General features: G+C 42.6%; 1 protein-coding gene across 1 annotated transcript in view; it reads right to left on the bottom strand.

The window, feature by feature from the left end:
• LOC108265536 (citron Rho-interacting kinase) overlaps window positions 1-25,072 on the bottom strand; it is a 139,162-nt gene that overhangs the window by 101,227 nt on the left and 12,863 nt on the right. The window contains exons 2-3 of the mRNA XM_017467973.3: window positions 360-548; window positions 145-264 (exon numbers count right to left, since the gene is read on the bottom strand). Of these exons, the coding sequence (XP_017323462.1) occupies window positions 145-264; window positions 360-509 (270 nt within the window). The 5' untranslated portion in view covers window positions 510-548. The remainder of the gene's footprint in view (window positions 1-144; window positions 265-359; window positions 549-25,072) is intronic.

Here is a 25,072-nt window from a genome sequence, read left to right as displayed (position 1 = left end):
ACTCATCAGTTACTCCAGATAAGCTAAGATCATAATTTGGAGATATATAGAAACTGTACTATCAGAGCACTTTAGAAGCATATACTAAAGATCACTTTAAAGTGTATTTGTACTATATGAGGATTATGTGAAGTCTTTCTCTACCTGTTCTTTAATCTCCTGCAGTTTATTGCTCTGCTCACGGATGTTGTGGAGCAGCTGCAGAGCTTTATCGTCCTCCTGAGAGACCTCCATACGAGCTTGTTCCAAACTGCGCTTCAAACTCTACACACAAAACATTCAAATGTCATGATTTAGATATAATACCATATGATTTGAAAATGATGGACTGTGCATGATCTGTGTAAATATAAACCCACGCTACACTCTGTGATATAGGTGGCCAGATCCTGCTCCAGGATGCTTCGCTGGGTCTCAGAGGCTTTCAGCTCAACATCCTTCTGCTGGAGGACTGACTCCAGGTCAGACATTGTCCTCTGCACTTTAGAGATCTCCTGCTCCATCTTCATAAGCAAGAATGGATACCACTGTACTAGGAAGCTATAAATCTAAAAAAATAAAATAAATAAAAAATAAATAAAAAAAGAGCCAGACTTTTGATTCTGTTAAACTATTTATCAAACGGACAAACAATACTCTAATCACATCTAATTATAAGTAATAAATCTATTATATGAATGTAACAACTTGTTTTCATTATTATTCAAAATATATTTAAATAAATGTTAAACAATTTGACTCAATTGATTTTACTCCAAAATCTGTCAACAAATATTTCAGCAACCCTGCAGCAATTATAATAGCTACTTTCAAATATATTTATTGGTGCAGCTAGGGAGCTAATAAGGTTTTTTTTTTTCTCTTGTGGTGCTGTTGGTCTAAAAGGAGTGCAGCTCTTGCCCTTAAAAAAAAAAGAAGAGAGATGTGGTATGAAAACATAAATACAGTAAATCAGTGCTTCTCAGACTAGTCCTCTGGACACCCCAGAAGGTTCACATCTCTGTGTTGTGTGAGTTGGGATAAAGCAAAAAACATTTGGACCAACTGAGGATCCTGAAGACTGATTTGAAAACCACTATAGTAGATTACCAATCACTGAAAATATATATGGCTGCATGTAGTCTTGCCTCATAAACATTTAAATCATAAAACAGTTAAAATCATGCAGGAGCCATTAAAAGGAACACTACATAATGCAATTTTAGTTACTAGAACTATTTAAGGGAATTATCAATATAATTAATTCAATTCAATTTTATTTGAATAGCGCTTTTTACAATAGACATTGTCTCAAAGCAGCTTTACAGAAATATCAACATGGTATATAGATTATAATAATTAATTATAATAATCATTATTATATGCTGTATAACATAACATTATTAAAAATTTTGGAGCATGTCTATAAAGCTAATAAAAGTAATTTCAAGTAACTTTTATTGTCTTCTGAGGCTGAATACAAGTTTCTGTTACGCCACGGCCAGCGGATGGCACTGTGGCACAGCTCCGGACTGGTCACATGACTTTGTTTTGTTTTCATTCGCTTTCTGCCCAAGTTCTAGTTTCTGTTTGAGGATGTCCTTGATTTAACCCAGGTGTCTTTGATTTATATTAATTATGTTGGGTATTTAAACCCCTTGGGTCTATGCGCACGTGGCGCGATATTTGTAGTTGAGATACCTGTGTGAGAAGCAGCAGCAGCCTTAACGGTGTAGCCTCTAAGTTTAGCATGTTAAGCGGTCTTTGTTTTCTTGTCCTGTTTCCTGCCTCGACTCTAGTCCCATGTTTTCTTGCTAACTCCGCATAGACCGCGTTCCTGTGTTTGCTTGTTTGTTTAATTGATTTATTAATAAAGACAGTGCTCCTGCACTTACTTCCTGTCTATCCCTCTGTTCGTAACAGAATATCGCGCCCACAATGGAAGTAGCAGGAGAGCCCGGAGTCCGAAAATTTCTTTATTTTTGGAACTTCCCGACAAGGGAGGAGTACTACGCCTGGCAGCGCAAGCAGCGGGGGGCACACCAAGCTGCGCTATGGAGGCAGCAGGAGGATTTGCGGTTTAAGCAGCGGATGGAAGAAGTAGACCAGTTGCTCCGTGTCGTGGAGGAAGCGCTTCGCCCCTGTCTCTTGGAGCGGAACAACACTCCACCTTGCTGCCCTGAGGGAGCTCCAGTCACGCTGCCTACTCAAGAGCGGAAGGCTAGCCCAGAACTATTTTTGGGGGGGGGGCAAGTGTGACAGCAGAGTGACAGCGTGAGGCCTACGGGGAGGCCTCAGCTGTGGAGCTCCTGCCTGTTTAACATGGCGACCTCAGAGCTACAGCTTGAGGCCTACGGGGAGGTCTCGACCGTGGAGCTCATGCACGCCGAAGAGGCCGTCCTGCTGCCCTGCCCGGCCAAGGAGGCCGTCCCGCTGCCCTGCACGGCCGAGGAGGCCGCCCAGCGTTCCAGTGCCGTCGGGGGCGGCGCCCAGAATTTCAGTTCCAGAGCCGCCGGAGGCGGCGCCCTGCATTCCAGATCTGGCGCCCAGCGTTCCAGTGCCGTCGAAGCGGCGCCCAGTATTCCTGTTCCAGTGCCGCCGGGGGCGATGCCCCGATTCCAGAGCCGGCGCCCTGCATTCCAGAGCCACCGTAGGCGATGCCCAGAATTCCAGTGCCGCCGGGGGCACCGGGAGCGGCGCCCTGCATTCCAGAGCTGCCGGGGGCGGAGCTCCGACTTTCAACCCTGGTGGGGGTGTTGCTCCAACCCTCTACTGCCCGACGGAGGCAGGGAGAGACAGCTCGCACAGGGGCCCGGGACCCCCTTTGGAGGGGGGTTCTTGGTGCTCCGGGAGGAGCACCCTTTGGAGGGCGGTTCTGTTACACCACGGCCAGCAGATGGCACTGTGGCACAGCTCCGGACTGGTCACATGACTTTGTTTTGTTTTCATTCGCTTTCTGCCCGAGTTCTAGTTTCTGTTTGAGGATGTCCTTGATTTAACCCAGGTGTCTTTGATTTAGATTAATTATGTTGGGTATTTAAACCCCTTGGGTCTATGCGCACGTGGCGCGATATTTGTAGTTGAGATACCTGTGTGAGAAACAGCAGCCTTAACGGTGTAGCCTCTAAGTTTAGCATGTTAAGCGGTCTTTGTTTTCTTGTCCTGTTTCCTGCCTCGACTCTAGTCCCATGTTTTCTTGCTAACTCCGCATAGACCGCGTTCCTGTGGTTGCTTGTTTGTTTAATTGATTTATTAATAAAGACAGTGCTCCTGCACTTACTTCCTGTCTATCCCTCTGTTTCATAACAGTTTCAAATAGTACAAATTATCTTTAACCATTTGGAGAAAAATAAGAAGTTAATCAATATTAATATAGCGCTGAATCTGCATAGAATAGTTTACCACAATTAATCTAATAAGTGATACTCTAATAAGAAGTATGACATGGCTATCCAACAAATGGGATGTCAAATAAACTTCCTGATCCCTGTTAAAAATACAAAGCTAATAAATGTTGTGGCTTTTCTCTGTGTTCAGTAAAATATAACACACATTCTATCAGTCAGAATACTCTGTTTTGGTATTAGGCATGCACATAGGATACTTGCCATTTGTTGGGATTGAAAGTGAGAGACAGAGAATGAGTGAGAGAAAATGTGTAACCATAAAAGAGGAGTTAATAAAAGAATGGGATCTTCTCTCTCCACTCCAGCCCTAACTTTATTCCCAATAGAGGAATGTGGAAGGATTGCTCTCTAAGCCTTCATTTCTTCATAATGTTGTTCTAGATCCCTGGTGTGTGAATATCTAGAGGAAGACTTGAGAGGCAGCAAACCAAAGCAAGCAATCTAAACAGAATGTTGACAAACTGATGAACCCAAATGGAGAGGAAAAGGCTGTTTTTTGCAAGACATTGGACTCAAGAGAATCTGCCAATACCCTTGGTTAAATCCAGTGTCAAATAAAAGCAAACTGCGCTTAACCTATCAAGCAGTTCATTAATGCGAGGCATCGGCTATGCGTCAAATTTAGACACCACATTGACCTTTCTAAAGTACACACAAAAACGGACTGACCCATCCATCGGTCTTGGGCACCAAGACCATCAGCCATCAGGCTGATCCAGTCACTGTGGGCCTCCCTGACTACTCCCATTTTGAGCATAGCCTTGAATCCATCCCGAACCATATTTTTTGTGTGTTCAGGTAACCAGTATGGATAGCTGTGTACAACCAAACCTGGAAGAGTCTCAATGTGGTGCTCTATGAGGTCCCTGCGACCAGGTAGAAGCGAAACTGCATCGGAAAATTCCTCCTGCAACCTCCTGTTTTTTCCCCTGTCACCCGATGATGAAACGGGCCGTCCAATTAGATTTCAGCTTTAGATCACATGCCTGGAGCCACTGCTGTTGCACAAAAGGGCAAGATTGCTAGCACTATAGCACAGAAAGCTGTTTTGAAAACCAGTGTAAAAACAGAAGAAAAGTATTCCCGGAAGAGAGAAGAGAATGGATGTAGAGTTCTTGTTATCATTGGTGTCTGAGAACAGAGCACTTTTTGACAAAAGTCACACCGACTACAAAAACATTGTCAAAAAACAGATTCTGTGACAAGGAATTGCAGAGAAAATGGGAATTGATAGTGAGTTTAATATCTTATTAAATTCATAAGCATTATAGATAGTTCATGTTTCTGATGTAGTACCAAACTTTATTTATCTTAATTTACTGTTGTATGTTGTGCAGCGGCCGAAGTTAAAGCCAAATGGAAAAACATACAAGATGCATACATGAGGAAAAAAGAGAAGATCAGGATGTGTCATAGTGGGCAGGCTCCCAAAAAAAAAAACGTGGAAATTTATGAAGATGATTTATGAAGATGAGTTCCTTGCTGCTTCTACAAAACCATTAAGGAATAAACAATGGTATTTATGTACAATAAGCATGAATCGTATAAAATTTTTGAACAACAAATGCACTTAGTACCACAATGAAACCTTTATACAAAACACTAAGGTTTTTATAATGCCTAGATAACTTATGGAGTGTCATGGTCATTCACAATGCATGATTGTAACACAGTGTTCACAACAATATTGAGGAGTGTGGTGGTGAATTGGAAGATGGCAGTGAGCGTGAGCGTGTACTTCTGGGGGTTCCACTACAAGTTCAGAGCCTGTTCTGTCAAGTCGTTAAAAAAAGGCGGCCAGAGACAGCAAACTATGTGGAAAGACACCTGGCAGCTAACGAGGCTAGAGACAGAGTGAGAGAGGAATGCAGAGAGCAATGCGGGGAAGACGACATTAGTTTATTCCTGCAAAGCTTGGCACCAGTTATTAGAAGATTTCCCCCATCAAAGCAGTCTTCAGTAAAAATTCATTTTCCTCAGGTCTTACATGAAGCTGAGTGGACATCCAGACATTTATCCATTTGCTCAATAATCTCCTGTGTCATACCACCGAGCACCCACAGACACTAACCCTAAAGCTCCCCCCCACTTTTTTTTCATATTAAAACAGCTTGATGGTGCTGTTCAAAAAAACACAAAATGGGTCAAAGATGCACCAGAAAATGTTTATTTGGTAGTTTAATGTTTATATTTCACATTTTATTGAAATAAGTTAAAGCGTTAGTTTTGGTCCTGACATGCACCTGTTGCCCTCTTTTTTGTACGTTAGGATAAGCTGATGCTAATACACAAAGCCAAGCCTTTTTCAAAGATGTTTGCTATTATTGTAAAGATTGGTACTTGAATGAGGGGATGCTTATGACCAAGGAATACAGGTAGGCAAATGAGGAACACAAAGGAAGACAAATGAATAATGATAAAAGTCAAGTTTAAGTTTATTTAACAAAATTTTAAACAGTGCAGCTGTAATTGTATACAATAAGAGACACTGGGTAGTGTCACGTAATGTAGGCACAGGACAGAAGCAAGTGCAGGTATGGCAGATTAATAAAACAATAAGGAGTACAAAGGATCAAGCAGAAAACAAAGTCCAAGGCAAGATTGGGTCAAACGATCAGGCAGACAGGCTAAACAAGGCGGAGCAGAGAATCGAGGTCAACAGGGTAAACAAAGTCTATAACGAGAAAAGCAAACATGAGACAAGGCTTGGAAGTATGACAGAGACTGAGCATAATACTTTGCAAAGTCATTGTGTAGAACCAGGGCCTTATATTTGTGGTTGTGAGTGCTGTGAATAGGATGCAGGTGTGTGTGATTAGAGTGAATGTGAGTGTTCTGGGAATTTCAGTCCATGGCGACCATGTTTGTAGGCCGCCGAGCAGGATGGGAAATGTAGTCACTGGTTTGCTGTGATATGACAGAACACCAAAATACACTTCCTCCGCCGGCGGTCCTGGCCCTCTGGGCAAAATGTCTTCACAGCCCCTTAGGTTCCAATGCAGGCATTGTCTGATAAGGAGCAGGTTGCTCGAGGAGCCAAGGAGCAGACATGGGCCTGGGGCTGGTTCACCAAGGTCATTAGGCAAGACCCAGGATTGGGAAGTTGTGTCGTCAGCTTTAGATGGGTGCTTGACTTGGTGGGCCATCTCGTCAGCCCTTCTTAAGTGTGGAGTGACGTTCTCAGCGGAGCAGGAAAGTAGAGCGACATCCTCAGTGGAGCAGGAAGGTGGAGCGACATTCTCATTTGAGCAGGAAGGCAGAGCGTCGTCCACAGCGGAGCAGGAAGGTGGCACGTTGTCCTCTATCAACTCTGCCATCTGAACTTAGTTGGCTGTGTCCACAGACTCAGGCGTGAGCAGAATGTGGTTGGTTGTGTCAGCAGACTCAGGCGTGAGCAGAGTTTGGTTTCCGTGTCAACAGACTCGGGCGGTAGCAGAGCTTGCTTGGCCGTGTCAGCAGATTTGGGAGTGAACAGAACTTGGTTGGCCGTGTCAGCAAACTCGGGTGTGAGCAGAACTTGGTTGACCATGTCAGTAGACTCGTGTGTGAGCAGAAAATGGTTGTTCATGACGTCGGTTTCAGACATAAGGAGAACTTGGTTGGTCGTGTCAACTGACTCTGGCGTGCGCATAACTTGGTTGATCGTGATGTCGACTTCAAGCATGAGCAAAACCTCGTTGGTCTTGACGTTGGTTTCAGGCATGAGGAGAACCTGGTTGGTCGTGACGTCAGTTTCAGGCATGAGGAGATCTTGATTGATTGTGTCAACAGACTCTGGCGTGAGCATAACTTGGTTGGTCGTGACGTCAACTTCAGGAGTGAGCAGAACCTGTTGGTTGGAGCTCTGGAGGTGAGATCGCCTCGTTGACCTCTGGCTGGAGCTCTGTATATGAGACTACCTCATGGATCTCATGCTGGAGCTCTGGGGAGGAGGGCACCACTTTAACCTCCGACTGGAGCTTGGCAGGTGAGACCACCTCATGGGTCTCAGGTTGGAGCTCTGGAGATGAGGTTGCCACATTGACCTCTGACTGGAGCTCTGCAGAGGAGACCAAATAGTTGGTCTTAGTCAGGACCTTTGAGGAGGAGGTGACCCAGTTTTCCTGCTCATAATAGGTGGTGAACAGCACCACCGGAGGCAGTCCTCCCTCAAAAAATCCTCCGGGACAGCCCAGGATTCTGAAATGCCGAACACCATCACGAATAGTTCCACAAACTGAGTTACATTCTCAAGTCCCCTGGATCCCATAGCCACTAGACGCTGTTCCCACTGGCATGCTTGGCCACAACACCGGGACAAAAGGAACCTTAGCCATTGCTTCTCGGCGGGCTTGGGGTCCAGTAGGCTTGCAAAATAGATTTGGCAGTCAACAAGAAAATATTCAGGGTAGCCTGATAACCCATCATACAACTCTGGGAGATCTACGACAGTCCACTGAGGAAACTGGACCGAATCCACAGCTGGGACGATTTGCTTGGTTTCCCTAGCGTGAAGTCTCCTCCTCCTTCCTGCTGCTTCCATATTATAGGCAAAGTATTCAGTCACGTAATGTGGGCGCAGGACAGAAGCAAGTGCAGGTATAGCAGTTTAATGTTTGTAGGGCGCCGTGCAGGATGGGAAATGTAGTCTCTGGTTTGCTGTGATATGACAGGTAGGCTAATTACCACCCCCAGACCATTGTGCACATGTTCATACTGCCAATTAACTTGCCCAGCAGGCGTTGAAATACATTATCAAAGAACTCGAAGGTTCTGTGCCTCAGTGGATGCCAGATTTCCCAGCAAATGTCTTAGTGGTTCTTTTGAGGCCATGCAATCACTGCTGTCATCCTCTAGAAGCTCATCTTTTCTGTGCTTCTTAACAGTTTGAGTGCCTTGTGGTGCTATGCGGCAAAATTTAAGTGATTCTTCTTCTCAGTTGTCAAAGACGATAGACCTGAATATCAGCTGAAGATCAGCTGAATAGTGGGCTGTTCCACCTATCGTGCAGGCGTGTATTAGCCGAAGCCAATCAATCATTTTGTGCTCTGTGGAAAGCACCATTCATCTGCGATTTGCTTCGATTTAACGTGTGAAAGGGCCTTTAGGTTGCACTTTTTAGACTTACCTCCAGTCCCAGCTCCTCCCTCTTTGGAACCACCATCGTCAGAGCCACAGGATATGCCTCTCTCCATAGTTTAAGGAGCTTAAGGTAATATATTTGACATGTATCACCTCTATCTATTTGTCTGACCCCATACTCGACTATTCCAACTCACTGTGTGACCTCAAAGGGTCCTGCCATTCCACACAGTGCCTCATTACTGCAGGACCCATCCACAAATATTTCCCACACTAATGCCTAAACCCATTGCCCAAGAATTAGTGGATGGGTGAGGCAAGAACTAACCAGCAGATATTCATGAACATCCCCATGCACACACCACACCTTCAAGAAGGAGGAGTAGGAGAGAGAGGAAGAGAGCAAGGAAAATGAGAGAAGCCTGGATCAGTGATCGTCACCAAGTGATCCTCCACTGGCTGTACAGCTTCATCCAGGAATATGGCCTGTTGGCACTGGACCCACTCCGCCATTCCTGTTGGGAGACGACCAAATAATTGCTCCAGTACCACCAGCTCAATGACCTGTTCTGTGTCTCGCTCCTCTGCCATCAACCACTTTCTACAGGAGTGCTTTAGCTGACGCGTGTAAGTGAAATGGTGGCCGACCTTGGGGAGCTGCAGTGACCGGAAGTGTCGGCGGTGTTCCTCAGGTGTCCAGTTAATGCTCTGCAGAAGCACCCTCTTGATGCTGGAATACTCAAGGTGTGTCTGTGATGGCATCTGCTGAAAGGGTTACAGAGCCCATTCCTGTTCCGCCCACCCCCACGCAGCTACTGCATGTTTGAAGAGCTCCATAGAAGGCCTCTGGGTCATCCATGGAGATTTTCTTCATAAGTGTCATGTGTGGCAAGGTGGCAGGAGACACAAATGGAGGTGTACTGGGCTGCAGAAGCTTCTGGGGTGCCCACTGGCTCTCTGCCTTAGGTGATGGCAATTAGAGTACATGATTTATTACTACACTTTTCAAGGCTGACTGTCCTGAAGATAGACATGACCTATTGTTTGAGTCAGCATCTTATTTTGTGAGGAAATTTTGTACATTCATTAATTCATAACTTGTGAATTGTTGAACTTTCGCAGCCCCTTGCAATTTCAGTCATATTATGAAAGGTGGGTGTGAGTAATAAAGTAAACATACCTTGAGGTGTTGGTCCAACACATGTGTTATTTCCCTGCAAAGAGGGAAATTGGGCATACCTAGTTGATGCAGTCAGATAGCAAACATGCTGTTTTGGAACAGCCTGTGCCTGGGAATTGGCAAACATTCAAGGAGGTAGTTCAGCTAATGTGGAACACCTCCAGAAAAAATAGTAGTTGATCTGTTTGTGAACAGACAATTCACTGCCAAATGTGATTCACAGACAGGGCAAAGACAAATGCTATGGAGCATATCTATATCAGTATGATTTTCTGCTGCTCAGCAGCGCATTTGACAAAAATAATTATATGCAGTTTGGTGGTATGAAACACAGCATGAACAATTTTTTGCAGAGTAATATAGAATGATCTCTTTGTGGTTTTACCTTAAAAGTGTAGGTGGTAGCACTACAACATGACCTGATTGACAATTGTTCGCTGGAACCACATTAATAAGTTAAAACTTTTCTCAAGGATGTGAAATAATGCACAAGTATACTTGGACACATGAAGATTTGCTTTCTCCCATTAACTTGATTAATTGTTGCATGGAATCAGTATCATTAGCATGTAACTGCTCAGCTGTATCCTGTAAGGAGCAATATTAATATTTTGAGATCCTTCTTAATAATGTATGGTATCGGCACTATTTATGAGTACTACTTGTTATTGTCTGTTCTGTTAGTCTGTTATTGTCTGTCAAAGTGTGCTACCCATTCATGTTATTGACCCTTTTAATATTAAACCCAAATTTAATATACAGCCTCCATTAATTCTGAAGAAACGGTCCTGTTTTTTTTTCCATTCTGTCAGAGAACCATGTTTACTTATATAAGCTTCTATTAAAACAAGACAAGGTTTTATTAAGGTTTTAAAATATGTTTTATAATGCAATTGGACACATCATCATAAGTGATGTAACCTGGAGTCATCTGGTGTTTTGGGTCTTTCAACATCAGACACCCTTACCCAGGTGACGCAGCCATTTACATTTATGGCATTTGTCAGACGCCCTTATCCAGAGTGACTTACATATATCTCATTTATACAACTGAGCAGTTGATGGTTAAGGGCCTTGCTCAAGGTCACCTAACGGTGACAACTTGGTGGTGCTGGGATTTAAACTCATGAACTTCTCGTCAGAAGTCCAATGTCTTAACAACTGAGCTACCACTGCCAGGTGTGACTAGGCCCTGGTTTGTGTTCCAGTATGTTATATTCGACAGATTACCCCACTCATCCATCAGCCTTGTCCACATGTCTAATGCAACAGATCCATACAGTGCACCCCAGTGTCAAAGGCTATATCAAGCCTTACTGGCAACATTAATCCATGCTCAGTGCCACTGGTTCTGTAGGGATTTCTTGTTACACATAACACTGCTTAGACATGTCTACCTAACACAACCAGAGCCATAACTGCCTCCCCAGTAACTAAGGCTGTAGCAAGTCCCATTGAAATGATCAATGCAATCTCAGTGCCACTGGTTCAGTATGTATTGCTCATGACACACCTAACACCACTCAGACATGTCCACCTATCACCACCAAAGCCATATAGATCTCCCCAGTGACTAAGGCTGTAGAAGGCCCCATTCTGGCACTGTTGATGCATGCTCACTGACACTGGTTCCATATGGATTCCTCACATAACACCTAACACTACTCAGACATGTCCCCCTAACACAGCCAGAGCCATAATGGCCTGCCCTGTGACTAAAGCTGTGAGAAGTTCCGCTGGCACCATTAATGCATGTTCAGTACCACTGGTTCCATATGGATTTCACCCCATAAATATGTCTACCTAACACAACTAGAAGTTTACATGCATTAGCACATGACACCAGCACACATCACACCCCTTTCCAAGTAGCATGTATCCAAGGATTGTTATTTTTGATCCACAGCCATCTAGATGCCTTCTCTGCTGCGTCTGTGGTGGTTCAGATGGCCTACCACTTGGGCTTCTCTGCTGCTCTGATGAAGGCAATTGCCTGCCTTGCTGGTTGGAGGCACTTGCACTGGTCTCTGGTGCTGCAGATGGTGTTGGCAATTTCCTTCAGCACCTGGCCATGCCACCTGGTCATTAGTAACCCTCACCCAGCTATTTGGGGCAGCAGCTCAGAATTTACTTCAGTTCTCTTTTTCTGAAACACAAAGGACATGCTGGTGATTCAGCCCGAGCCCAGCTGAAGAGGATGGATAAACTTGGTAAAATGTCATAGACAGACTGGATTAGGAACTTTATACAGAAAGGCTCAGCCTGCCACAACTCAGACCAGAAGATCTTCCACTCTTCAACTCTCACTTCTTCTTGGACCAGTTGTCCTTTCCTTGGGCTCTGTCCTAGCATGTCTGAATGAATAGTGTAAAGCTACCGAGCCCTGTTTGTCTGGATGCAACTGTGCCCACCATAGCTCTGTGTGATAGCCATGACTCAGCCTGGTCCACTACTCTGTCCTGCTCCTTCCATTTTCTCACAGTTCATACTACAATAACAGTCTGGTTGACTTGGCTGTACTGCAGCACCTCTCTTGCATGGCTGTCCATAAACTCCCCACTCAGACTGCTCATGGGGAGCATGATTTAATGTTTCGTTTGCCAAATATCAAAGCATACAAATAACACATCACAAGCTAAACTTAAACAGCATAACTGATTTCAGCATGCATTTTAATGGCAAATATTGCAGTCATTTACCTGAAAGTGATTGTGTCTAGAATGTTCCATGGCATGTGTTCTATCTTAGTTGTGTTAGTGGCTCTGAGTTGTGCTATTTAAGCTGAACCAACAATAGTAATATAATTTTTGCAAGAAATGGAGGAATAAAATTGCTAAATCAAGACTACTTTATGAGTAGTACTTTAAATCAAAAGCTACTTTAACATAGTATTAGTTAAGGACAAACTACATAATACTACACTAAATGCAGGATAAAATTATGAATCATTTATTTATTTCTACATTTATTTATTTTCACATTTAATTATTTCTACATTTCTTTGTCCATATGGTAATGAGGGGGCGTGTTTTACTTCAGACATAGCAATTGAGCTCAGAGTGCTGGCATAGGCACAGGCGAAGCGCTGAGACCACAGTGACAGTTTGTGGTTTGACAAAATACAAGAGATGGGTGTGGACATGCCTTTGAGTAGTGCAAGTCAAATGCTGTAGGGAATGAATGACTTAGAGGTGGGTGATATGACCAAAATCACCGTTTAAATAATTTCATATCACTGTTACTGTATATAGGGTGACAATACATACCCTTTATCCCAGACATGGCCTTAAAAAATGTCCAGTCGGGATTTCTAAAATGTCTTGGCACACATGAACAGAACCTGCATCTTCAACAGATCTAGTAGCAGACACTGTGACATGAATCACGTCTCATGATAGCTTATTGATAGAGCTTATTGACAATTATACCTGTGCACCAGCCCAGAATGCGGAGTCAAACCACAAGCGCACATTTCAGTAAAGTCTACACAAGCATATTGATCAATGCGTTTGAAACGCTACTGCAAATTCAGTTTACATTCGTGTTTCCTAATTTTGCATGCACATGTTATGTGACAATTCCAATGCTTAAAATATAATGCTCTTGGATACTGATTAATAAAGCGCCTCTCTCATTCAAACACTTCACAAGAACAGGAGAGAAAGACAGCATAGAGGAAGTAGAAATGATTATGATTTATGGTATAAACAGCTTAGACAGGTTATGTAGTGTCTCAGCTCAGCAACCGACATGCATGTTTGCACAACTGAGTTTCAGAAGCTAGCCACAAAGTGAGAATTCACTAATGTTAAACTGCTAGCACAGACATAAGAGATGTCACAGGTATGCTTGTGCTTATCTTGCTAATATGAAATATCTATGTAACCAATGAAATACCCTTGTGCGTCATGTGACCCACCAGCACAATTCTTTATGTGATAGACTCATGTTTAAGTGTGATTTCTAACCCTGTTAAACAGTATATATACAACCCCAATTCCAAAAAAGTTGGGACGCTGTGTAAAATGTAAATAAAAACAGAATGATTTGCAAATTTGATAAATTAATGTTAATCACAATAGAACATAAAAAAAAACATATCAAATGTTTGAAGTGACTAAATGTAACATTTTAACAAAAAAATAAGGTAATTTTGAACCCATTGGGCACAACATGTCTCAAAATAGTTGGGACGGGGAAACAAAAGGCTGGAAAAGTAAGTGTTACTAAAAATAAACAGCTGGAGGTTAATATCAGAATAATCAGAATAATGTTCCTCAACATAAAATTGCAAAGGCTATAAATATCTCATTATCTACAGTACATAATATCACCAAAAGATTCCGAGAATCTGGAGAAATCGCTGTGTGCAAGGGACAAGGGTGAAAATTAGTATTGCATGCCCATGATCATCAGGCCCTCTGGTGGTACTGCATTAAAAACAGGCATGATTCTTTTGGAAATCACTGCATGGGCTCAGAAACAACTCCAGAACTCATTGTCTGTGAACACAGTTTGCTGTACCATATACAAATGCTGGGTAAAACTCTATAATGCAAAGAAGAAGCCAGATGTGAACATGATCCAGAAATGCTGGCATCTTCTCTGGGCCAAAGCTCATTTAAAATAGACTGAGGCAAATTAGAAAACTGTTCTGTGGTCAGATGAATCAAAATTAGAAATTATTTTTGGAAACCTTGGATGCCACGTCCTCTAAAATAAAGAGGACTAAAGAGAATAGGGACCATCCAGCTTTTTTATCAGTGTACAGTTTAAAAGCCTGCATCTCTGATGGTATGGGGGTGCATTAGTGCCTATGGAATGAGCAGCTTGCACATCTGAAAAGGCATCATCAATACTGAAAAGTATATACAGGTTTTAGAGCAACATATGCATCCATCCAGATACCATCCCATCTTTACTTCTGAGAGAGACTCTGCCTCTCTCAGATACTCTTTTTATACCAAATCATGTTACTGACCTGTTGCCAATTAACCTAATTAACTGAAAAATGTTCCTCCAGCTGTTTCTTTTTGGTAACACTTACTTTTCCAACCTTTTGTTGCCCCATCCCAACTTTTCTGACATGTGTTGCAGCTATGAAATTCAAAATTACTTTATTTTTATTTATTTTTTTTTTAAATGGTACATTTACTCAGTTTTCTATGTTCTATTGTGAAGAATATATGCATTTATAAGATTTTCAAATCATTGCATTCTGTTTATATTTACATTTATTTACATTTTACACAGCTTCCAAACTTTTTTGGCCTTTGGGTTGTACATGTACAGTATCTCACAAAAGTGAGTACACCCCTCACATTTTTTTAAAAATATTTGATTATATCTTTTCATGTGACAACACTGAAGAAATGACACTTTGCTACAATGTAAAGTAGTGAGCGTACAGCTTGTGTAACAGTGTAAATTTGCTGTCCCCTCAAAATAACTCAACACACAGCCATTAATGTCTAAACCACTGGCAACAAAAGTGAGTACACCCCAAGTGAAAATGTCCAAATTGGGCCCAAACTGTCAATATTTTTTTGTGGCCACCATTGTTTTCCAACACTGTCTTAACCCCCTTGGGCATGAAGTTCACCAGAGCTTCAAAGGTTGCCACTGGAGTCCTCTTCCACTCTTCCATGACGACATCACAGAGCTGGTGGATGTTAGAGACCTTGTGCTCCTCCACCTTCGTTTGAGGATGCCCCACAGATGCTCAATAGGGTTTAGTCCAACTCCTAGTCCAGCTTGGTACTTTTAGTGTTATGGACCAAATACAAGTAGATCAAATTATTGTTAAATAGGGAATTAATCTCTGTTAAAGTTTGAATATTTTCTTTTACTTAAACAGCTTTTTATCCTTTAATAAAAACAAATCCTTGAGAGAGGAGTTTCGAGAAAAGACCAGTCATTGTTTATAAAGTGGTTTATTTGAGTTAGAAAAATATACAAAGTTCATTATTTTCTTCTTCAAATAACCAACTGAATTACCTACAAGAACCTTTGACCCCAATTTTCAAGACTCCAGAGCCCTAGTGGTGAGGATTCACTTCCCTATGGTGTACCTGACTGTCTAGCATATTTTATCTGTGCCTTAATCGATTTGGATTAAGAAAAAGATTACATGGTGCCAAACATGGGGCTCAAGGGAGAATCATGTGAATAAACTAAATTGTAGGAAAAATATTTTATTATAAGAATTATTCAAATATTTCTTAATCCCAGCGCAAAATAGAAAAGTATTCTGAGGTAAAGGAAAAGAATAGTGAGAATCTCGTTTCAATTACACCAGAGATTCAGGAATATCACTATCTGTCCCAGGAATACTTAAATAAAATAACTAGATCAACACCATCACCCATAGTTGTAAGAGAAATAATAATAATAATAATAATAATAATAATAATAATAATAATAATAATAATAATAATAATAATGGGTGAGTTGGATGAAGGATCTAAGGTGGTGGTAAATTGCTACATAAAATGGCAACAATTGAATGAGGAAGAGCAGACTTATACAACAGATGAAGTCGATGACTTTATTAAGATAGATCAGGCTAATTATCTGCTCAGAATCCCCAATGGCATTACATGGCACTGGGATATGCGGATAGAAGTATTCCAGGAGGATGACATATTACACCTTCACTTAGTAAGTGTGACATTCCGATGGGTGTGGGAAGTTTAAGTTCTTCCAGCTGTGCCGAACCGCCCTTAAGGTGAAAGGAGTGCCCTTTAAGAAACCTGAAGATGATGGATAATCAGTCCATAGTGTACACTCAGAGGATGGGGATGCTATCGTAATGGCTGAGTTTAGTGCCCTGCTGGAGGAAACACTAGAATTTAAGACCACCTCTCGAAAGAAAGAAGGAGTGCGGAACCAGTCCTTGGCCTTAAGTGGGAGAATAAGAAACTGGTTTGAGACTCCAACACCATCAACATCCTACTCCAGATGGGTCTTAGGCCCAATAGGCCAGGAAATAAATCTAGGAACCCCATTAGTCCTTTCCCATTAATTGATAATAGAGGGATCCCTAACAAGTTCAGCAGGAGACCGACAGAAGAACTAGGCCTGCTAGACCTGTATCAAAGAACAGGGAATGAGAGCTGGAGACCCCTCAAGATCTGGAAAAAGGGTGGAGGAAAACCCATTCCCCTCTATAATGTAAACAATAAAATACATACAGGATACACTGAAGTGCAAATGGAAGATACTAGCTTACGCATGACATATCCAGGAATACCTTTCACAGACGTCCCTCTCTACAAAGAGCAAATGTGGGACACCCTGGTAGCTCCAGGATGTACTGTGGGAGCTTGTTATACAACAATAAACACAGGATCTGCCCAACAGATAGCCTTGGCAGAAGAGTTAACGAAAAAATTAAGACTCTCACTGCTGGCCTCTACAAATGACTTAGCTACACACGCTGCTACAGCTCTAATGAGACAATAAATGGCAGCCACAACAGAAATAGTCCATAAATATTTCTCTCCAGATCAAGCTAGGGACACACAGGATGGCCTGACCAATGAGTTTGCCCAACCAGACACACCCAGACCGACCAAGACAGTAACATTTAGCCAGAAAACCAATAGCAGAAGCAGCAATGGTCAATCGGATGATAGACACTCTTTTCCTCATTGGTATGTCCCTGGAGAGGGAGATACTGAATTAGAGTAAGACTCAGAGTCAGGAGAGGAAACCAAATATCCAGACTACCAACATTCAGACTCAGAGGAAGCCCTAGCGCAGAGGAAAACAAAATTACTAATCACAAAGCTGCCCTCAAGCTTATGTGAAGCCAAAGAAAAAGCCAAAAGGTACTAGAAATGAGGGAAGGAGTTTAACGAAGCTCAGGGAAGCAACTCAGGGAATGCAACTGCTAAATGGCAGTTGGTCAGAACTAGTCAGAACAGCAAGGGACATTGAACTTAGTGACTCATTAATAGAAAAAAAACTCCAAAAAACCCTTGGAAAAAAACATGAGCATTTCCAATATAGAAAAATGTATGGTGTTAAGGCCTCCAAACAAAAGAAAGGAGGATAAACTAGAAACCATAAATACCATTGGGATGCTAGTTGCAGCCCAAGGACTACTACAAAAAGGGTTTGAATATGCCAAAGAAATTATCATGGAATTGGCAGATGTCACGAGATGGAGGTGCAGACAGAAGCAAGTGCAGATATGGCAGTTTAATAAAACAACAACAATAACAACAACAAGTCCACAGGATAAGGCAGAAGTCAATAATCATTAACAGGCAGAAATCAGAAAATCAGGCAAACAGTAAAAACAAGGCAGGGCAAAGACACAAGATCATAAACGTGAGCAAAGTCGAAAAACCAGAATAAACAGACACAGTATAAAGGCTTGTTATAGACAGAGACACTAGGCAACTGAGCATATAATTTGCAACATGATGAGTGAATGAGAGCCTCTAAAAAGAACTAGTGCGAATGTGTGTGTGATTGGAAACAGGTGTCTCTAATTAGAACTTTGGGAATCGTAACCATGTCCATGTATGTTTTTGGGAAGTGTAGTTGTTGTCAGCCATGTTTGTAGTTCATGGTGCATTCTGGGAAATGGAGTTGCTGGTTTGCGGTGGTATGACAGACCCCCCCCCCAAAAGGGCTCAGTCCTGGAGCAAAGTTCTGTCTTGGTCTACCACGGGATGATTCATTCTGGGTGTTTGGCATGAAATTCCGTGCAATGGCTCAGGACCAAGATGTCCTGAGTGGGAACCCAGCACTGTTCCTCCGACCTGTATCCCTCCCATTCTACTGTATTCTACCGTCAATGTCCAGTGGGGCAGGAGGGGTATCGGGTGGCAAGTCCGTGGCTAAGGGACCTTGGGTGACTGGTTTATGTCGGGAAACATGGAAAGAGCGTGCGATGCGGCAGTGACATGGTAGTTCCAGTTTGTAAGTGACCCCGTCGATCTGTTTAGCGATCTTGAATGGTCCGATGTATCATGGACTGAGTTTCTTACAGGATTGTGTTTGTCTGAGGTCCTTAGTAGAGAGCCAGACTTGGTCACCTAGCTGGTAGCATGGATGCGCTGCGATGACGGTCAGCTTTCTGCTCGTAGATATGGGTGGCTTGTCTAAGGCATTGATGAGTGCTTTCCCAGAACTGCTCGATCCAGTGGAACCAGTGGTCAACTGCTGGGGAATCTGTGGTGTTGGCATTCCACGGGAATAAAGGTGGCTGATAGCCTAACACACATTGGAACGAGGGGAGTTGTGTCGTTGAATGACGTAGGGAATTCTGGGCGTATTTGGCGGAGATGAATCTGGACCAGTCCTCTGGGTTGGCTGCACAGAATGTTCAGAGGAACCAACCGATCTCTTGGTTGGCATGTTCCACTTTGCCGTTGGCTTGTGTATGGTATCCTGGGGTTAGACTGACAGTGGCGTTCATTTTGCTCATGAAGCTGGACCACACTCATGATGTGAATTGTGGCCCTCCGTCACTGATGATCTCTTCAGGGATTCCAAAATATCAGAACACGTGTTGGAACAGTAATTCCACTGTGGTAAATGCTGATGGGAAGTATGTAGTGGAATTAAGTGGAGTGACTTTGAGAACCTGTTCACAACCACCAAGATGCTTGCGTTTCCCTGAGACTCTGGCAAGTTGGTGAGGAAATCCACGGAGATGTGTGACCAAGGACGATCTGGAATGGGCAGAATAATTAGTTTGCCCCTTGTTACTGTTCAAGAAACCTAGGACTGGGCACAGGTTGAACATGACAAGACCACTTGATGCACATACCTCAGCATATTGGGCCACCAGTACTTCTCACGTATTAGATACGCTGTGTACCTGGGTGGCTTGTGGCGAACGCCGTGTGGGCCGAAGTGATGATTTCCAGCCAGTGCTGTGCAGGAACATACTGTTTACCAGAGGGACATGCAGCTGGGATCTGAGAGCTTGGGATTCATGCCAGGGTCTGATCTAATTCCCACTCAATGGAGCTGAGGAAACAGGTACGTGGGAGAATGAACTCGTCGGAGCTTATTTTTGAATCTCTGGGCTGTGTACCCGGGAGAGTCCATTAGCTTTGGTTCTGGTCGATAGGTATCTTTGGTTATGGTCGATAGGACAGCATGAACTTGAAAAATGAGAAGAACAAGGACCAGCACACTTGGTGAGGTGTTTAGCACTGCGGAGATATTCAAGGTTCTTATGGTCCGTGAAGAAGATGAATGGGTGTGTTTACTCCTCTAGCCAGTGTGGCCATTCTTCCAGGGCTAATTTTACTACCAAAAGTTCTCTGTTCCCCACATCATAGTTCCTTTCTGCTGAGGACAACTTTTTGGAGAAGACAAAACCTCTGAGACAACAGAGCACCGACTCCAGTCTCTGAAGCATCTACTTCCACCATGAAGGGTTTGGTGGGATCTGGGTGCTTGAGAGGGGAAGCTGTGGTGAATGCCTGTTTGAGTCGTTTGAATGCGGTTTCAGCGGCTGGGTTCCATGGCAGACGTTTAGGTTTTCCTTTCAGCAGGGACGTCAATGGGTGTGCTATGGTCCTGAATCCTCTTATGAAATGCCTGTAGAAGTTGGTGAAACCCAGGAATCATTGCAACTCTTTGACTGTGTGAGGAATGGGCCGATCCACCACTGCTTTCACCTTGTCATGGTCCATGACAACTCCCCCAGGGCTAATAATGTAGCCCAGAAATGATCTGGTGTGTTGTGGAATTCTGCTTTGATATAGAGTTGATGCTGGAGAAGCTTCTTCAACACCTGGTGTATGTGGAGGATGTGTTCTTAAAAACAACTGGAATATACTATTATGTCGTCAATATATGTGATGACATACCTCCCCAGCATGTCCCTCAGGATGTCGTTGATTAGGCACTGGAACACTGAGAGGACGCTAGAGAGTCCATATGGCATGACCAAGTACTCATTGTGGCCAGAAGTGGTACTGAAGGCTGTTTTCCACTCGTCCCCCTGCCAGATATGGACCAGGTTAAATGCACTGGGGTGTGAGTCTACATGACTGCCGGTGTGTTCTGGGAAAGATGAGTGACCTGTTCGATCAGATAGCTGAGCTGCTGGTGGTGTTCTCCCATGAGCCATCCATGGGCGTCGACGGCTGGATGCCACTCAGACATACCTGCTGCTTCCATGTTTGGGCAAAGTATTCTGTCACAAGATGGAGGTGCAGACAGAAGCAAGTGCAGATATGGTAGTTTAATAGAACAACAAGTCCACAGGCAGAAGTCAATAATCATGAACACTCAGAGGTCAGGCAATCAGGCAAACAGTACAAGCAGGACATGGAAAAGAGACAGGTCATAAACATGAGCAATGTTTAAAAAAAAAAAAAAAAAAAAAAAGATTAAACATACACATATAGACAGGGACACTAGGTATAGACAGGTATAGACAGGGACACTAGGCAACTGAGCATATACTTCACAACATGATAAGTGAATGAGAGTCTCTAAAAAGGAGTATTGTGAGTGTGTGTGTGTGATTGGAAACAGGTGTCTCTAATTAGAACTCTGGGGGTTGGTGAACATGTCCGTGTGTGTATATGTGTTTGGGAAATGTAGTTGTTGTCGGCCATGTTTGTAGTTTGTGATGCATTCTGGGAAATGGAGTTGCTGGTTTGCGGTGGTATGACAGGAGAAGAACACGCAGTACCAGAAATGAGAGAATTCAGGCTGATAGGAGCAGAAACAACTACACAAGAGTTTAATCAACTCTGTGTTAGAAAACCAAAACTCAATCACCCTACAAACCACAAAACAGGGAATCATTCTCACCTCACATAAACCCTCTCAGAACAGAAAAGACTTACCATAAGGTAATAAAATTGGGGGTAGGATTAAGAAGGAAGACTGGAGCAAACTCTCTTAAGAAGAGAGAGATAGAAGCATGGAAAAAAGAAAAAAGGCTGCACAAGCAATACAAAGCAAGTCTCAAACCATAAAGAGAGTGCAGCCAACAACAAGAAAAAAGAAGAAAAAGAAAAACCCCAGAAAAGGGCAGGCTACAAATCTCCCAAATAGGATAAGGTGGCCTCCTTAAAGCAAGCAATAGCCTCAGAAAAAGTAAAAGAGAAAAATGGGAAACTAATTGTTAACCATAAAGAAGTAGAATATACAATTGATACAGGGGCAGAAATTTCAACTGCCAATGAGGCTGGAAACACCAAAATAGGACAAATAAAAGTATGAGATGATCAAGAAAAAGTAGAATAAAAAAAATCCTATATAAAAAGATGGCATAACAGTAATAGAAGGAAATCAGGATTTATCTCAAAAAGTTAGTAGCCTGGATTAAACCAGTTGATAAAAACAAAGAAATAAAAAGAATCCTGGAAGAAACAATCATCCAAGACAAAACAGAATTTGACAGGATTCTTAGAAAATACTCCCACAAATATAGGTAGATTCCAAGTACTCCCACAGGATTGAGAGAGCAGCACACAAAAGACAGGTACAATATCCCATAAACAAAAAGGCACAATCAGAAATCCGAATCACACTGAGAGAATTTATAAGAGTTAGGGATTATTTCCCAAGTTGGGAACGCTCCCACAAACTCCCCAATTCAAGCAGTAGCAAAACCAGGTGGATCATGGAGATTAGTAACAAACTTCAATGCATTGAATAAGTTAACTACCCCAGATACCAGATATCTGATAAATGCTGAAGAAACAACTGACATAATAGAAACAGAAAGAATCCTGATTATAATTGATTTGCCAAATGGATTTTGGTCAGTTCCAATTGAGTGGAAGGGAAAGTAGAGTGAAAACAGCTTTCACTTATGAAGGAATGCAATACTGCTATAGTGTACTGCCACAAGCTTATCTAAATGCTCCAAATGTGTTCCAAGGAATAATGATAGATATCCTAAAAGCATTAAAAGTAACAGTATACATAGATGATCTTTTAATCATAACAGAAACAGGAAAAAGAACACTTGGAAATACTGGATGAGGTCCTGAACAGGATAACTTCCACAGGATTAAAACCCTCATTAGAAAGATGGACGTGGCAAAAGATAAAGTAGACATCCTAGGTTTGAAATTACAGGAAGTACATAAGGCATTTCCAAACAATAAAGAAAATCTGGAAAATTGTAAAAGTCAGTCAACTGACATGCTAAAACAGGTACAGAGCCTCATGGGCATAATCAATTACTATAGAAGCTGTACCCGGATTGGTTAAAATAGCAAAACCAATCTATGAGACTTTGAGAGGAAAAGAATTTAAATGGACTAAGACCGCAGAAACATGCAAACAACTGCTCAGCAGAGCTCTAGTCAAAAGAAAAAAGGAAACCAATCTTTTAGTTGAGCTAGCAGTTTTTGCCACAAGATCTATAGTTACTGCTTGGCGTTTGTTTGTATTTTCAATTAAAATCTAATCTGCACTTGCATCCGTCTACGCCTCTAAAACGTGACAGAACGCAAGACCTACTATGGATGCAGCAGAATTTTTCAGGATCCAAGAGTCCCCGTATGAAAGGGAGAAACCAAGGTGGGAGAACGAAGGTAAATTCTCCCTAATTAAAAACAATCAGGAATGGCTTGATGTGATGTATTCCACCATGGGGTATGCCAAAGGGGAGCCTTCCAACCAGGCTGGAACCATTTCCCACCCTCCCTCCCCCACTGTGGCTCTCGTCCAGCATGCTGAGTCGACGGAGAACGTTGTTCAACCTCTCTGCTTGTCTGCAGACGCCGCTCAGCATTCCTGTTCAGCTGAGGACGCCGCTCAGTCGCCCTGTTCAGCTGAAGACGCTTGGCCTTCCGGCATAGCCAAGAGCTCCGCTTTTCTTCCCTGCTCTGCCTCGAACCTCACTATACCAGGCTTCGCTTTGGACATCGCTCCGCCTTCGTGCTCGGTTGCAGAAAAACTAAAACATCAAGAAATTCAGACTTTTCTAGCTTACCAAAAATCTATAAGGGTCAACAAGTAATTATAGATTTTGCAGGGCCTATAAGGTGTACATACCATGGTGTACAGACCATGGAAGACTACTAAGCATCAGAACAGACAATGCACATAACATTTGTGAAAAGATGGTAGAGTAATTTTGCAAGGAAAGGAAAATACACTTAGTGAAGTCAGTTCCTTATAATCCACCATCCAATGGAATAGCAGAAAGAAGGATAAGGGAAATAAAAGACTGGTTTGTAAAGAATACAGATCAATCTAACCCATGGGATATTAACATGGAGTTATGTCTCCATTATCTAAATCAGGCTACTCCAGAAACTACTAAAACAAGCAAGGTCTTGACAAAGATAAATCCACTAAAGGTAGGAGGCATAGTTTACTTACAGAGAAAAGTAAAGAAAGGAAGGTGTAAAGAAGCCTGAGGAACAAAAGACATAGTCAAGGAAGTGACAGGATCCAACACTGTTGTAACTGAAGCCAACAGACTCCAAACATTAAGAGATTTGAGTATGGAAAAAAAAAATCGACTTAATCTGTTTAGTGACATGCCTAAAATGAATGATTAGGGTGGAACTCAGACAAATCTGCATCATATATACCACTGCCTTAAATCACAATCTGGCAAGGGCCCAAGGATCTCTATGAAGCTCACAGCATGAGGAACTAGTGGTAGTAGAGCAATATAAAACAGGAATGTGTGCAATCTGTAGGCAAGATGCTGCTACAGTGCAATACACTGGACCAAAGAATTTGGCCCAGGCCTATTAAAAAAATCACAAGGATGAATGGGGCTGTAATGAGTGGAATACTAATCCCTTAGATCCCCCAGCATGTGAGATAGGGTCTATAGTAATCTGTGGGAAGTGCAGATTGGCCCAGGGAAAATCTGTGATTTGGGAGATCCAGTATATCCCCAAATGCAATTGCAGAAAGTGTAATGTGTATAACAGGCCTAAAATTGTTAGGAAGTGCTTGTAGCTGTGGATGGGATGAACAAACCATAGAGTGTAAAAAAAGTGTAAAAGATGTGAAGATATGGAAAGTCCCTTTGCTAAAATCCATCTGGATGACAGAAGGAATTGTAGCCCACTAGGATTAGTGGAAGGGAAGGAAGGACAGGAGAGATAATGTCGTCATTTTCATTTGATCCTACCATGACCTTAAAAGGAAGGACAATGGCAAGTTTTGAGAACTGGTTAGGAACAATCCAGACTCAGGAAGATAAAAGGCTTGATTTAACCAATACCAAGTTAAACTTTGGCCTATGGAAAGAAATGGCAGCTTCTGCCATCATAGGGACAGAAAGAGTGAGACAGCCCAGGTATGAAGCACTGTCAGGATGCATAATGGTCAGGACCAAAAGGGTTGGGCCTAGACTTACCTTAAGAATCTATGATGTGGGTTGCAAGACACATAAGACGCATAAGACATATAGAGGAGAACCTAAGAAAGCAATATATAAAGCAACCCAATTTACATTGAGCTCCACAACAGGAGATGA

The sequence above is a fragment of the Ictalurus punctatus genome, chromosome 5 (genome assembly GCF_001660625.3).
Source record: "Ictalurus punctatus breed USDA103 chromosome 5, Coco_2.0, whole genome shotgun sequence".
NCBI lineage: Eukaryota > Metazoa > Chordata > Actinopteri > Siluriformes > Ictaluridae > Ictalurus > Ictalurus punctatus.
Note: the sequence above shows the minus strand (reverse complement) of the source record. Positions and strands in the feature narration are given on the sequence as shown.